The sequence below is a fragment of the Centrocercus urophasianus genome, unplaced genomic scaffold (assembly GCF_019232065.1).
Source record: "Centrocercus urophasianus isolate 14NV4802_14NV808 unplaced genomic scaffold, USGS_Curo_1.0 seq_36, whole genome shotgun sequence".
NCBI lineage: Eukaryota > Metazoa > Chordata > Aves > Galliformes > Phasianidae > Centrocercus > Centrocercus urophasianus.
Window position 1 is genome coordinate 6,594,024 of NW_024884933.1, and position 14,768 is coordinate 6,608,791.

Sequence of the window (14,768 nt, forward strand, 5' to 3'; positions counted from 1 at the left end):
ACTCATCTGTTATATGAAAGGTTTTCAGTTTTATTTACTAATGAGCTACTTGTTGAGTAAGTTAAATAATACTTTGACTTTAGGTAAGTGGAAGAAATTTAAACTTACCTATAGGCTTTTTCTATTTTTCTAATCAATTCAGTGGAGATCTTTGTCACTGAAGCTTATTTCATGGAATGTTATTTTTATTGTATTTTAAGTATTCAAGACTATTTCGACTCGGGCAGTGTTGTTTTTTACAGTATTTCTGCTCATTTTGTTTATATATTCCGCTTTCTCTTTATTCTTAAGCTGCACTTCTTTGGTTTTCATCTTGGGCTTTTCTTTCTTAACTGTTGTAAATCAGCAAAGATTCATGCATTCTCAGTATCTCATGTGCTTGAAGTTTAAATGCTTTTTAAAATAAGAATCCTCAATAGATGCTCACATATAGAAAGTTATACACTTGTAGGAAAGTCCCCAACTTGCACAGTAAGTGTGGTACCTTACCCATATTTTTACTTTCAGCACTTTCCAAGCATGGAATGTGGGTTTTATAACCTCCCTGCCTGAAACGTGCTCTAAAACCTGTAGTAAGATGCTTTTTGTATGGGTTATTTCCCTAGCAGGGAAGGTTCTTAACTAACTTATTAACTTAATTGAATCAGTTCTGGTTAGCTGTACTTAAATTCACTGCTTTAATATGGTTTGAGGCTTAGTGAAATAATCTGTTTCACACAGTGAAATGAATATTCCAAATAAGGCCATTTATGTCCTTCAGGAGAGTTTAAATGTGTAAGCCAGAAGAAAAGTGGGATTAGTTATAATGCTAAGACATCTGTTTTATGAAAGAACGAGACTTGGATAATGATAACTTAGTCCTAATAACTTGAATAATCCCTTTAATTCATAGGTCTGGGGATGTGTCCTTATCCCTCTTGTATGAAGAGAGGCAGAGGCACGAAGGGCGTGCACAGGTCCACAGCCCCACTTCATACAAACCCAGGAGTGTGGTGAGGGATCTTGGTTCACTCTGTGCAGTGCTGTCTTTGCTGTAAATGGTCAAGATTCTCACCTGGACACGCAAGCTGTTATTATAGCGTTTCTTCTTGGAGAATGTTAACCCTTCCTGTGCTGACTATTGCATGAACCTGTGCTCAGTAGATCCATACAGAAGCTGAAATCATGGGCAGTTTTTACAGTGGTGTGACCACTATAGCCCACTGTCATCACGTGCAGTGCAGGAGCACGAGCCTTGGAGTTTAAATACGAAGCACATAATCCTGGCTCAAGCTTAGGTGCAAGACTCTTTAAGAGAAACCAAGTGGTGAATGGGTGCCTTGTGGGATAATGACACTGAATCGTTTGCTCAGGAACACAGTCTTATCTGCAAAACTGAATTTAAGACAAAAAACAGTTTTCCAAGCTGTTCTTTACCCCATTGAAACAGCAACATCTAGCAACAAAATGCCTTATCAGGCCTCTTGGAAAGGACCTTGTTTCTGTAAGCTTTTAGGAGCTGATGGTTTTTACTTCAGCTGATGTCAGCTTTTCACTCTTCGTAGCCTGCTGAAGTAGTCACAGTGAAACACAGTTGTGATCTGGAAGAGCGACGGAGTAAATACTGCAGCCAGATGTGCACTGTTTTGTGTGACTTCGTTTTGGCTGATACAGTTAAAATACTAGAGGCAGTTTAAAGCTTCTCAAAGTTCTAGTTTTTAGTCACCAAATGGGATAAACTCAAGTACAGCAATGTCACAGTTCTGCCTCCTGTGGGGGTTTCAGCAGTTTGGATTAAGCAGGCTGCTTTTTTTCCTGTTCAAAATTAGTTTTATGTTTAAAATAAGCTAATTGCTGTGCAGATGCAGCATGGCATTGGTATGAACAGAAGGGGGACCCCAGTGTTTTTTTTTGCAGCGTGTGATGAATGTATTGGTGAGTTTATCCTCCAGCTGAATCAATTTTAAATCACAATTGAATGAATACTTGCATTAGTCGATAAGAATATTTCACTGAAGTATTATTCAGCTGAGGTTTAATTTGCGGTTGTGATTTTTCACTGTACAACCTGGAAGGACATCTGTTTTTATAAACAAAACAAAAAAACATCCAGTAACTTTTTGAAGCATGTTTGCTTTTGTTATTGGGTAATTTCTGGAATGTTCAGTATTTTGTAGGTGCAGTGAAAATGATCCCCATTGCTATTTATGCTGTTGGCTTTTTGTTGTACTTTTTGTGCGTTGTTTTCCAGGATATGCTGTTTTGTTTCTGTACGCATCCCAGCTAGAAGGGCACAAACACTGACTGCGAAGGATTATTGCTGGATGTATGAAGTGCTCAGCTTTGGTGTGCACGGTTGAAAGCTTCTGTCTCTCCCTGAGTTTGTTAGAGAAGAGTAAATAAACACTGTGAGAGCACTTGAGCCTCACCATGCTAAAAATTGTGTTGTAGAGAAAACAGAAGCAGTTCGTGGGTTATCACAGATGTGTCTCCTCGAGCAAGAAAGCTCTTAATTGCAGAGAAACAATTTGCTGATCAGAAGTGATCAGTTTGGCTTGAGTGCTCTTCCTGCACTCCTGTGGGGAGGAAAGCCTGAGGTGGAAGCTGTTGAGAGCTGTAGTTACAGCAGCACTGGGGAGAAGCTGTTTGCTGCTTCTCTGTTAAGAGCTGGGCAGGCTCCCTGGTCTCAGACACTGGAGATAACTTGCAGTGCTTGTTTTTTCACTTCATTATTTTATTTAGTTTGTTTGCCATTTTGGAAGAGGCTTTAACAGTTGTTTTTCTTCAAGACTTCATAAGCTGGACACCTTTTCCTGCCTCTGAGATAAATCTTCAATAGTTATTCATTTAGATAAATTTGAAGCCTTTTCCTACAGGTTTTTATTGACTGATGAGGTGGCAGGGAAGGAGTAATTTCCAGTCAGACATTGCCTTGCTGCACTGTGTAAGAGGAAGACAAATGTTCAGAAGGCTTGATGTGCCTATGTACTATGCAGTGCATCCAGCTACTCTGCATTCGTGAGGACATTTTTCTTTGTTACAGCTGGCTTCATCTATCTTATGACTTATCTGATGTGAACGAGTTATATCGAGCCTGTAGGCCTTGTTTAGGCAGAACAGGTGGAGATTTATGAGGTATGTGCTACATTGATCTCAGTTATATGTATCTTAGGCAAAGTTTAATTCAAGCTTTCTGAACCTTGATTAGTGTGGGGTTTATGCGAAGTACAAAGTGAACGAAGTAGGACTTTGCAGCTCAAACTATTGGTGTGTATCATGAAGACTGATATTGCCTGGAGACAGTTCTTGAGTCTCTAGCTTTATTCATTGCAAACACTATCAGGGTGTACCTGGGACTGAGATAAAGTGTGCTAGGGTTCAGGAAACAAAGGAATCTTAGAATGTCTCATGTTGGAAGGGACCCTCGGGGATCAGATGCAACCTCTGGCTCCTTGCAGGGCCACTCAGAACTCATACCCTGTGTCTGAGAGCACTGTCCGTAATGCTTCTTGAATCCAGGAGTCTTGGTGCTGTGGCACCTACCCTGGGGAGCCCTTTTCGTGCCCACCACTCTGATCAGAAGAGACCTAGTTTATCATTCTCTCTATGAACATCTGTAATGGGCTTGTTTAAGCTTTTCAGTAGTTTTTCTTCACTATCTTTGGGTACTGGAATTCTGCTGTCAAGTCATCTCATTCTCATTCTCCACTGACAGTTTGCACTGAGTTCAAAGTCCTGTTATTGACAGCATTACTGTTTACATTCTGCTGTATTTGATCATTTTCAGCTACAGTTAGCAAAGCTTTTGTTATGCACTGGTAATTCTGTTGTCTTAAGCAGCTGGGGCTGGTCAAGGTGCTGCAGAGAAACAGACATGGTCAAACTGTATTTGTGAGTGATATTTCCAGAGGCTGTAGGAATAGACGCTTGATCCTGACATGTGCTTATTTTGTAAGGGTGCCTCAGGAATGACAGGAGGGGACTGGGTACCACCTGTGCTGCTGTCCTTCACTAGCATTATCAGAGCCTGCCCTCCCCAGCACTTCCAATTGCATCAAGGGATCAAATTATGAAGGAGAAGCTCCTCTTATACGCAGTTAAGGCCACTTTTGAGGGGGGAAAAAAAAAAAAAAAAAAAAAAAAAAAAAAAGGGATGTTTCATGGGACTCCATGAGAATCATGCTTCTGCCTGAGTTCTCATCACGTACCCTTCATTTTGTACTGTTACTTTCATCCTGTTGTGCTGAACTCTAAGAAAATATTACTCTGCTCACAGAATATTTGCAAAACATCAACCATTTATTAATTTCCAAGTAGTGTCTGAAGTTAGGAGCTATCTTCAAATTTCTTCCTTCTGATTTCAAATCAAGCAAGTTTATGTACATGGTTTTAGACATATATATAAATTATGCAGCTGAAGTCAGGGGAGGCTTGTTCTGTTTACACACAGTATTTCCAGAAGCATTCAGAAAGGTTGCCACGTTTCTTGTACTGCTTCCTGTCCTTCATCAGCAAGCGGCCCAGCAGAGCAATTCGTGGGTGATTTCCATAGAAAGTCTGAAGTCAAACAGAGACAGACAGGTTACTGGTGGCTGCTTAATGTTCCCATTGAGAAACCATACTCTTCACTACCCCTCAGGTTTAGATGATGTACTTAAAACAGTCTACATCTTCAGTCAAGCAGAAAGGATGTTCTCAATTTACCTACTGGCTGATAGCAGCTCTGATAATATTGCATGGCTTGTGCTGCATTGGGGGGAAAAGGATGCATGGCTTATGCCAGTTGACGTGCAGGGCAGGCCTGCTGAAGTTGGGTACTGGCCTTCATTTACGAAGTTGATTTACTAGGGAGACACATTGGATTTATTTGCATGAAATGCTCAGATTATTTTTTTTTCCTAAATTTGTTTTTGTTCTCTTTTTCCCCTGCAAACCTAACTGCCCAGTGATTCCAGCTTCGAGAATGTCGTGGCGCATGTTAGCCTACTGTGTTAAATCTGTGGATCTTAAGCGGTGTCTTTGTAACAAGCCCACATAGTTTAAAACATGGGGTCTTAATTTAGCAAACGGTTATTTACTTACCTCTTTGATATCTTTCCTTGGATTGTAGCTGCTGGAGGTAAGACCTGGGAGAGAGGAGGCAAAATGTTTTGTTGTTTATAAATAGTGGACCTACGTGTGTCTGCTGTGACTGGTGGATGTGTAAACTGTTGGCACCCTGATGCAAGGTGCTTTGGCAAAGCCTCACCTGCCTTATTGTCTTCAACCAGTGTGCCCAAGAGCTCCTGCAGAAACTGAGGCAGGAAGGTACTTTCTGAGCTGCCCAGCTGCTCCAAATTTAGCCTCGAATCTTCATCATCTGCAAGAGGAAGATGGGAAGTGGTTGTTTGATGGAGGCCTTATACCTTTAATTCCAGTTTCATTCCATTTCAGATGATTTCCAAGCAGGTAAGTTAGCTCCATCTATTGAAAAGGATCTTAAAATCATAAATCACCCATTGTCATTTAATGGATGTTAGAGGGAGTAGCTAGATTTGTGTGGGTTGTTTGTTTTTTTTTTTTTGGTTGGTTTATATCTGAATTCCTTTACAAATGAGTTCCTCCACTGGAGCATTTCTGTGACTGAAGACTAATTTTACTGTTGGAGGCTTATTAACTTACTCTATTTGCCACCTTTAAAGTGCAATAAAATGGGGGAAAGGACAGGAATAAATGTTGGGAATCTTAAAGGAGATTTTGGCAGGTGTACTTCCTGGTTTGTTTCTCTTGTCTCTCAGTCAAAGTGTGTACCAGTACTGATATTACTCTTTCTGAAAGTAGGGTTGGTGATACCTGATGGAATTGTTTGGATGTGAATAGAGAATTTGTAGTTCTGTAACTAACCTGTTACCCCAAGGTAGGCTGCAAACAGGAGCCCTTAATGGTTCTGCACTTCAGTTAACAGTAAACTTCTCTGCTAATTAACAGCAGCTATTCAAAATAATGGATGCTGAGAGAGAGCTATTGCAAAACTCTTAATTGTGTTGTTTTTTTAGTTGCATTTCTGGATTATTCTGTTGCTTTTACCTGTGCAGATGTGAAACTGTAGCTTCTTTGTGTGATCTATATACAAGAAAAAACACTGCAAATAATTCCCCAACATTTCAATGTTGTCTGTTATGAAGATGTTTGCAAACCTTTGATGTGCAGGCTTAGTTGGTCAGGGCACTTACAGAGCATGGTGGGGGTTGCAGTGTAGGACTGACTGAATAATGTAAGTTCCCTTTTCTGTGCAGAGAGAAGTTTGTATGCATATCCCCATACTGTTTTTCAATTCAGAGCAGTGTCAACAGGTGGTGTTGCTTTGAGATTTAAAACAAACAAAACAAACAGTCTTTAGAGAGCTCCACTCCTATCTTACCCTCTTGTATTACTCTTTGTGTTTACAAGGAAGATTTAATTAGCCTAACGGGTATATCCAGCACAGTTGTTTGAAGATGAATGGTTAGTTAGCTGGTTCATTTTATGATAAGATAGATGCTGTCCATACTAAGTCATGGCTGCTGGTAAATGGCAAATTATTTTGTGGAATGTTTGAGAAGATGCTGGCTTAGTGAGTCCAAGTTATACACAGCCAACTAGGGGTGATGGATGGATACCTATAAACCAACAACACCTGCACCTTTCACCTGCAGAGCTGTTATGTTACAGGAGCCTTTTTGTATCTAGCCTTGTGAAGGAGTTCTGTTTTAGAACTGCCTGTTCTTTCAGAGCTCATTTCAGCAATGCGTCCAGCACAGGTCAGGTCTGATAAGGATAACCCTGTAGGCACTGCATGCAGTTCAATGATACATCTTACTCTGGCTTACAGTATGACTTCAAACTTTGAGAACAGCTTTTTCAAGCAAAGATTTATTCTTTCACAGCGTGGAGTGGAGTCTGCATTAGTGCAGGCAGAAGTCATGATGCTTAGTACAAAATCATGCTCAATACAGTGCTATGTTTGTACTTTAAGTCAGGTTTGCCTGCACTTGATGTGAGTAGGAATGCATTAATCCTTGTAGTGGGTTTACCCCCTTAAAAATGCAACTTCAGTTAAGCATAGTTCACTTTAAAGTGCAGCAAGTGCCATTCAGCCAAGTTTCTGTAAATTACCTAATGTCTACTAATGTTGCTTCAGAGATGCAGCATCTGCCAGCTCACGCTCATTCACTGCAAGTCTCAATTATATTGCCCCTTAGATTTAAAAGCAGCAGGAAGAAATATGTAAAAGCACCCACCAAAATGCCCGTTTTACAGAACTGCTGCCCACCAGTGATATTACTTGTGGCCAGTGTTCTGAAGTCATTCCTGCTTTTTATCCAGCTGACTGGCACAGATAAAGACCCCCTCTGAAAGTATACCTGCTGCTGCTCTGGTTCTCGCGTTCCGTTTGCTCTCTTATGAGCGCTAAATCCGAAGGGCTTACCTGGGAGTTGATAGGACATCTCACTGGCATTGATGACAGGGAGAGAGAAGAGAGGACAGGAGAAGCTGATGATAATGAGACAGCAGAATACCAGCTTATGCATTGTTGCTCCGTTGAATATATTTCGTCTTGTCAACGCCTGTAATTCGGAACTCCAGACTGCTGCCTCTGCTCCCTGTTTCACTCATTATATAGCCACTCATGACCTCATAAATATGGTCATACCCCTTCTCTCCCTCCCCCCAAAAAAAAGAAATCCAATGAATTTATTGTCTATTGATTGTAAATGGAAACCACTTTGCATTGATGTAATTTTTCAAGGTAACACCTCATGGACAATAAATTTACTGTCGTATAGCTTGATGTACGAAATGGATATTATATCAAACCAAGCACAGTAAAGTTTATAAATCTGGCATAAAGAAAATAACTTCCAGTTATAAATCATGAGTTAACAAAAGGGTCAGACGTTGGCTGAAATGACCAGGGCAGTAAGATTTATGAGCCATAGCAGGCTTGACGCAAAGCATCTGATATGAAATACTCTTTTTTTTCTCTCTTGTGAAATAGATGGATGTATCGTTTTTGGGGTTCTTGCGCCAGATGATGCGAAAGGGAAGCGGAGTTAAAGCATCTAGTTCATTCACAAAGAGAATGAAAGTGGAAGGGGCTGGTTTCTTTCTTGTAGCTTTTCGTTTTGTTTGAGATGACTTTATCCAGTGTAGCCCTGGAGATTCATCTTGGCAGAGAAAGTAGAGCTTCTATGTGGAAACTTACTTGATATGTATAAACTACCTTGGTTGATATTAAACTCGGGTCCCTCCCTAGACTGGGAGTCCTTTCTCCATTCTGCTTCATCTTCTGCTTCCTTCACTTGGAAGTAACTTATTTATTCTGTGCATACCAGATAGCTGCTTTTCCAGTTTGCATTTTGCCTGTAAAGTAAATGCAGTAGCTGCCACATGTAATACATAACCTCATAAGGCTAGTCTCTTTCCTTCCATCTAGCATATTTTGCCTTCTCTACTTAGAATTTCTTTTTTTTTAATATCAGAGGAAGAACTCACTGGTCTGGTCCCTCATCCTCATTCCTCATGAAGCATCCTATCTGTCTAGAAACTTCAAACTAAAAAGGAACTTTATGATGATTTTCCTAAAATGGGGGGAAAAAAAAATCTGTTCAGACTTATAATAGCAGTTCATTAATTTCTCTCCCTGCCTTTCATATAAAACGCTTGTGCTTTCAAATACTCTTCCAAATACTGTGAAATCTAACTACTGCTACTGTTATTCTTTCTAAGTTACACAAGAAATGAATTTATCTACTTCCTTTTTTCTTAACATTTCCTTTTGAAGATTCATTTTTTAATTGTAAATTCTAGGAGCCACGTAACTGTTTTAAAATCAGCGTCACCCCATAAGTTCCAATGCTTTGAGTACAAAGGCAGTGGGGTAGAGGAGGACTTCAGTGGTCCTTTCTCATTGAACTTCACTACTGTCCTTTGTGTACAGACGGGTTCGGTGTTGACTTTGCACACCTGTGGTGTGCGTTCTGTAGCTATAAAACCTGCTGTGGTGGACTTTGCTGAAGTCAGTGAATGTGGGAAAAGAATTCCCCTACAGAATTATCCTAATATGTTTTATGTGCCTCTCTCCCTTTGCTCTCCTACGAGAGAAGTAGAGAGGAATTCTCTCTCCTCATGAGTCATGTAACTCTTTGTTCCAAAACTGCAGACAGTAATTAGGTTTGATCTGATGCGTGATCTCACAGTTGGTGCTGGATGCTCTGTACAAATGCTTCTCCTTCAGTGAACTATCAATGACAACGGCATTATCAATATTCACTCTGAGCATCCTCCAAGGAAAGCTAATGAAGCATTCTTCACAAGCAGCTTCTGTCCTTTGTCTTCTCACAAGGAAGACTCAGCCTCTTAGGGCGATCATGAAGTGCGTCATGTAGAAGTTGGGCAGCTTGCCCACGGCTTATTGCCTTTACTCAGCTTTGAAGCTGTCACTTAAACATTCTTTCCCCTACCAAAATGTCAAAGGCATTTTCCTGAGGGGACGGAGCACACGTCATGATGCAAAGTGAAGAAACAGCTCATCCCAAATAAAGGTACAAAACCCTGAATCCATGGGTGAAGGAAGGAAACGGGAATTGTATTTAATAAAAAAAAAAATTAAGGACTGATCTGTAGAGAACTTTTTTAAATTTTATCAAAGGTGCCTTTTTAAAAAAAAAAAAAAAAAAAAACACAACAACCTTTTTGTTAGTTCTTGTTTCTGTTAATTGGCTTTCACTTGCTTTGGTTTAATGTAACAGAGCAGCAGGAATGGGAATACGTTACTGAACAAACAAAGAATAGTAAATGCAGATTAACCTAGCATTAAACAAGTTGTCCTGAATTATCAGAAGAAACAACTATTCTTGATTTAAAGTGATGACTCATGAAAAATAAACTGCCAGTCAAGGGAGGAGAAAATGGGAAAAACTGCCAGCTGTCCACCTTCTGAGTTGAGCATTGAGATTGAAATCTGATCAGTAATGCAAAAGATCTTTCACCTGTTTTAAGCTGCTTTGTGCTAAGTCAGCACAAGATACGTCAAGTAGTGTGGCAGGTGGTGAGGAGGAACTTCAGATGAGACAACTTGTGACTGAGCTGCAGTGCTTGTGTGAGGAGCTGCTGCTGGGATATGGAACTCTGTGATTTTTCTGGCTTGCATTTAGTGTGTAGGAAGATAGGCGTGCAGTACAACGTTTTTATATTGGAATTGTAATAGCAGATGAGCTTATAATAAAATCATAGAATGGTTGAGTTGGAAGGGATCTTGAAGCACAGCTGGTTCCAAACACTGCCATGGGCTGGTTGCCCCCCATCAGATCAGCCTGCCCAGGGTTTTAGTGAATTTTTGTCCTCATAACCACTTAAAATTTGTATTTCCTGTTGTGGTTATTATTCAGCTTTGTTACGTGATTATTGCATGGCAACAAAATAACCGTACCTTAGCCACATGTGGCCAGCATCCTTTTTTGAAGGTGCTCCTTTTGCCCACTGTGCAAACTGTGATGTGGCACATGCAGTAGGAACTGCAATGTGGAGTGCTTGGTGTGCACAGCAGTGCTTCTGTCTTCTGAAATTCTCTCCAAGTTTTTTGTTTGTTTCTTAAGATCTCAGAGGTTCTGACCTGGGCGTTTTCTTGTTCTGTGATGGGCCAAAGGGTTTGCAGAAGTGAGTATGTGTGCGTAACTGTGTGCCTTTGCGGTAAATGAAGGTGGGAGGCCTGCAGACCTTTCTGAAGATAGTCTGTTTCTCTGTGGAATTGGCAAGTGGTCCAGAAACTAAGTCTGCTACAAGATCACAGCTGCTAAAACATCGCTTCTTGGTTAGTATAGTTTCCACCACTTTGGGAAGAAAAAAAACTTTTTTCTTTTTTTTTTTTTTTCCTCCCCTGCTGGGCTGGCACACTGTAGTCTGGGTATATTCTCCAAGTCAGGCTTGACAAACTGGTCCTTAACTCCCTTATCCTCTCAGTACTGCAGAATTAGCACACTACAGTTTGGCATGAAGGAAAATAAGTCTGGCGTGACCGGGGTTTGGAAATGCAGCACATCAGTATCTCATGGGAATTGAACTCTGGGTAACGCAGTCCCAAACAGAGGAACAGTGACCAGAGCCTGAAATAGGGTTTGTTCCACAAAAGATGTAATGGAACTGACGATGCCATTACAGATCATTTTTAAACCTGAAGCGATGAGAACAGGCACTGTAAGGAACCTTTCTGCACAATGGAACTCTCCCAGCCTTTCTCCCTACCTGGTCAGCACTGCACAGAATGTAGGACAAGGCAGTCTGCTGTAAGGCTGCAGGTCAATGACTGCCCGCAACTGTCCTCCTTTTTCAGACCAGGTGGAGGGCTGGGCTTTGGGCTTGTGTTCTTTTGAGATGTGTGTTTACTTCTGCAGTGTTGCTGCAACCCATTAGTGTGTCCAGGTTGGGCTTCCTTGAAGTGTTCTGGGACGTGTTGTAATAACTGACTTTTTGGAGTCTTTCCAGTATCGCAGTGCAATTCAGGTTGGTTCTGATCCTAGAAACGGTGCACCAGTAATTTCCTGGTGTGAGAACTGAGAGGGGAGAGAACTGTTGGGACTGAACTGGGATAGGCGAGCACATTCATCTGTTTGGTTTTCTAAATTGAGCTAAATAAACTTTGGGCTTTGTCCCTTACTGGATAAAAAAGCAGTGATAATGAAATTGCTGCCCCAGGAGATGGCGCTGAGAAACCTTCTGAAGAGGCGTGGAGCCCCCGAGGTTGAGTTTCTGACAGCAACGGGGTGCAGAATTAACGTCTGGGAGTCTTTGGAGATGGCGTTGATCCGTTATCTAAGCAGCAGGCAGGTGGGGGCTGGAACCTGCTGAGGGGACAGAATAACAGCAATTCCATCAGAGCCGTCCTGCTTTATTTTTCTTTTTGGGTTATTTGCTGTACACAGCAATGTTGTTGATAGAGGCGCAGAATCAAACTCTCTGGTCAAACTTTTTTTGCGGAATACTATAGCTTTTATTTCTCCTGCAACTGAGATTAGAGGACAAATTTCAGGCATCAGATCAGTGCTTGGCCAAGAGCTACTGACTAATGAAGGAGGTCTCCTAATTGTTGGCATTTTTCTGTCCTACTTAGCGTAGGCAGTAAATGAATGTCTCATACAATTTTTTTTTTTTGTTGTTTTCTTTCCAATTGCATAATCCCTTTAATCCTTAATTTTTTTTGTTAATTAAATGGAATCTTTGCAGACTCAGTGATTCACATCTCAGGACAAATGTGTGTATTTAACAAGGGGAAAGTTGGCATAGGTCTTACCGAGCAACTTGAGGTTTAAAGCAGTTCTTTCAAGGTTACTGTGCAAATGAATGCCCATTCCTTGGCAGTCAGCCACGCAGGAGCTTCTCTTTGCTGTCTGAGAGATGGATTCCAGTTTTTCAAATAACAGATAACACTTGCAGCAGGAATGATGGAGGGTAGTATGATTTGTGCTGCCGCAGCACAGCGATCCCTTACCTGCCCCTGGATTCTGAGGCATAATTACTGTGCTGTATGTTCCAGCCTCATCCACACGAGCAGTGTGGTCGTAGGCTGTGCTGCTGGTGAGTGCAGGAAGTTCCTGAGCTGTAATGACAGGAGGTTATTTCTGTGTCTGAGGGCTTCTTGGGTGCAATGCCTGCTTGGATTTCTAAATCCTTAAATTCCCTCCCTGAGGAAGAGATTGGCTTCTTTTCTACTTACTAAAACTGAAATCTGTGTTTTGAGTGAACCTTCAAGCGCTTTCTGTGGTCACTTACACCTGTACTGGTACAAGGTAATGTATTTATTGAAGCGTACGGTGGCAAAGATCCATTGTTATGACTGGCTGTAACAGTACCAGTGTGAATCATAATAAATAAATCAATCTTTGACTTTCTGATGCAATTCCAGCTTGATGAGACATCTGTGGTGCTGAACTGCAATGCTGCAGCTCTTTTGGAGTAAAATAGTTTTTCCCCGTCATTACTTTCATGTACCTTTTCACTCTATTTTCCATTCTAGTTTGAGGAGAAATATTGTACTTCAGATGTTTAATTAAGCTCTGGTTTAGACACTGATGTATAATTCTTATAGGATTCTGTTCTACTCTTTCAAAGTTGTTTTAAGATGTCTACAAATTCTCCATACTGAGTAACAGTAGTGCAGTGCTGCTTTTGTCTGTTTACAGGCCAGTGTAGCATTCTCTTTCAGATTGAATGGTTTATAGTTCTAAATAGATCAACCAAAACTTCGGTGTTGTAAATATGAGAAGGAATTTAAGATACATGCTGTAGATAAATGCAGTCTCTTTCACCTCTGTTCACCTTCTGCAGTAGCTTTGTTCTAAGCCTGCTGAAACGCGTGCAGGAGCAGAGCTGGCAACATAACCTAAGGTTTGGTTTCAGACTGACTTAAATGGGTGGCTTGAGATTTCATTACGGTTTTGAAAGGGATTGTTTCAGTTCAGATTATGTAAACCAAGAGAAGCTTTAACAGGCTGAAGTCACACTAAATAATCCTTAAATTGATGTAGGTGTGTTTGTGTGGGGTTTTGCACTTGGTTCATCGAATAATAACTGATTTATTTTCTTAATGCAAACAGGAGATACTTGCATTGGTTTCAATGGATTTTGAGCCGGTTTTCCTTTCCACTACAATAAAATGGTTTTCTGTAGTATTGCAGGTAGATCTGTTGCTTTAACTGGCAGGCATCCTGGAGATAGAAGGTGAATGGAAACATAGTAGGTGATATCATAACTAACTCTTGCCACGTTGAGGTTAGAAGGAATTTCCATTTCATCTGTCGACTGTTAGAAGCTCTTTATTTACAGTGAGGGCATCCAGCAGCCTTGTCCATGCCAGTTCCAGGGACAGAAGGATGCTTCAGCATCTGTGATACACAGCTAACAAAACAAAAACATCTGCACAAATATCCTGAGGGACAGAGTGCTTCTGTGACAGGTTCTGCAGAAGGCATCTGTATCGGGGATGCTTCTGAGAGAGAAAATAGGAGGTAATGCTTATTGACAGAATAAGACTTCGTGTATTTAAGTGAAAATTATCTCCACTTCTTGTGACTTGCTTAAACTGCAAGGGGTGGGCTACAAGTTAATTGTTTAATAATCATTTCTCTGAGTTAGATCTCAGAAAAAATGAAATGAATGAAATGAAAATGATCAGAGTGGATCATTTCTTATGGAGAATGCTATGCAATTAGTCAAAGATGACTTCATTTTTAGCAGAGTACTGAAGAACTTTATTTGGGGAATGCACTATACAAGAGAGCATCCTGTGTCTTGTATGATTCAAATAGCATTGATTCTGTTTGGAATCCTGAGTGTGACACCATGTCAGACATGAAGGGATTTTCTGGGAGATTTTATACAGTGTCTGTACTCACTGAACAGTAGGTCTTGTTTTTCCCATTGGAAGTAGATGTGCAATTGAAGGATGGTAAATTGAAGTGGAAGGAGGTGGCCCTTATGGTGAGCAAGAGATGCTTGTTGCTAGGGTGAGGCATAAAAGACCTGATAAAGGGCTGAAATTAGGAACTCATAATATGCATTTTGAAGTGATATATGTTTGTGTGGGTAAGAGCACCTGTTACAATTCAGAGTCTCTCCCCAGATGTATCAGGCATGGAAACACACTGGTGTGTCCTGGTGTTGTTGACCTGTCTGTGGAATGGAGGGCGTGAGGGACAGCAATCCTTTTGCTTCCCTTAGCCACACAACTCTTGCAGGGGACTATGAGGTCAAGATATCTGACAACCAGAGTGTTC

At 40.9% G+C, this 14,768-nt stretch overlaps 1 protein-coding gene across 1 annotated transcript; it reads right to left on the bottom strand.

Annotated features, from left to right (window-relative positions):
* Window positions 1–4,419: 4,419 nt before the first annotated feature.
* Window positions 4,420–7,529, bottom strand: UTS2 (urotensin 2). The gene is made up of 4 exons (XM_042831430.1): window positions 7,427–7,529; window positions 5,228–5,338; window positions 5,062–5,105; window positions 4,420–4,536 (listed from the first exon to the last, which is right to left on the bottom strand). Exons 1-4 carry the CDS (start codon window positions 7,527–7,529, stop codon window positions 4,420–4,422), a joined length of 375 nt encoding a protein of 124 aa, XP_042687364.1.
* Window positions 7,530–14,768: the final 7,239 nt, after the last annotated feature.

What these genes read in the sequence shown, in the direction of transcription:
- UTS2 (XM_042831430.1), bottom strand. Translation starts at nt 7,529, where the DNA reads ATGCATAAGCTGGTATTCTGCTGTCTCATTATCATCAGCTTCTCCTGT. An exon ending in GATGTCCTATCAACTCCCAG is followed by an intron (nt 5,339 to 7,426) that starts GTAAGCCCTTCG and finishes TTCCTCTTGCAG; the next exon opens with ATGATGAAGATTCGAGGCTA. An exon ending in GGTTGAAGACAATAAGGCAG is followed by an intron (nt 5,106 to 5,227) that starts GTGAGGCTTTGC and finishes CCTCTCTCCCAG; the next exon opens with GTCTTACCTCCAGCAGCTAC.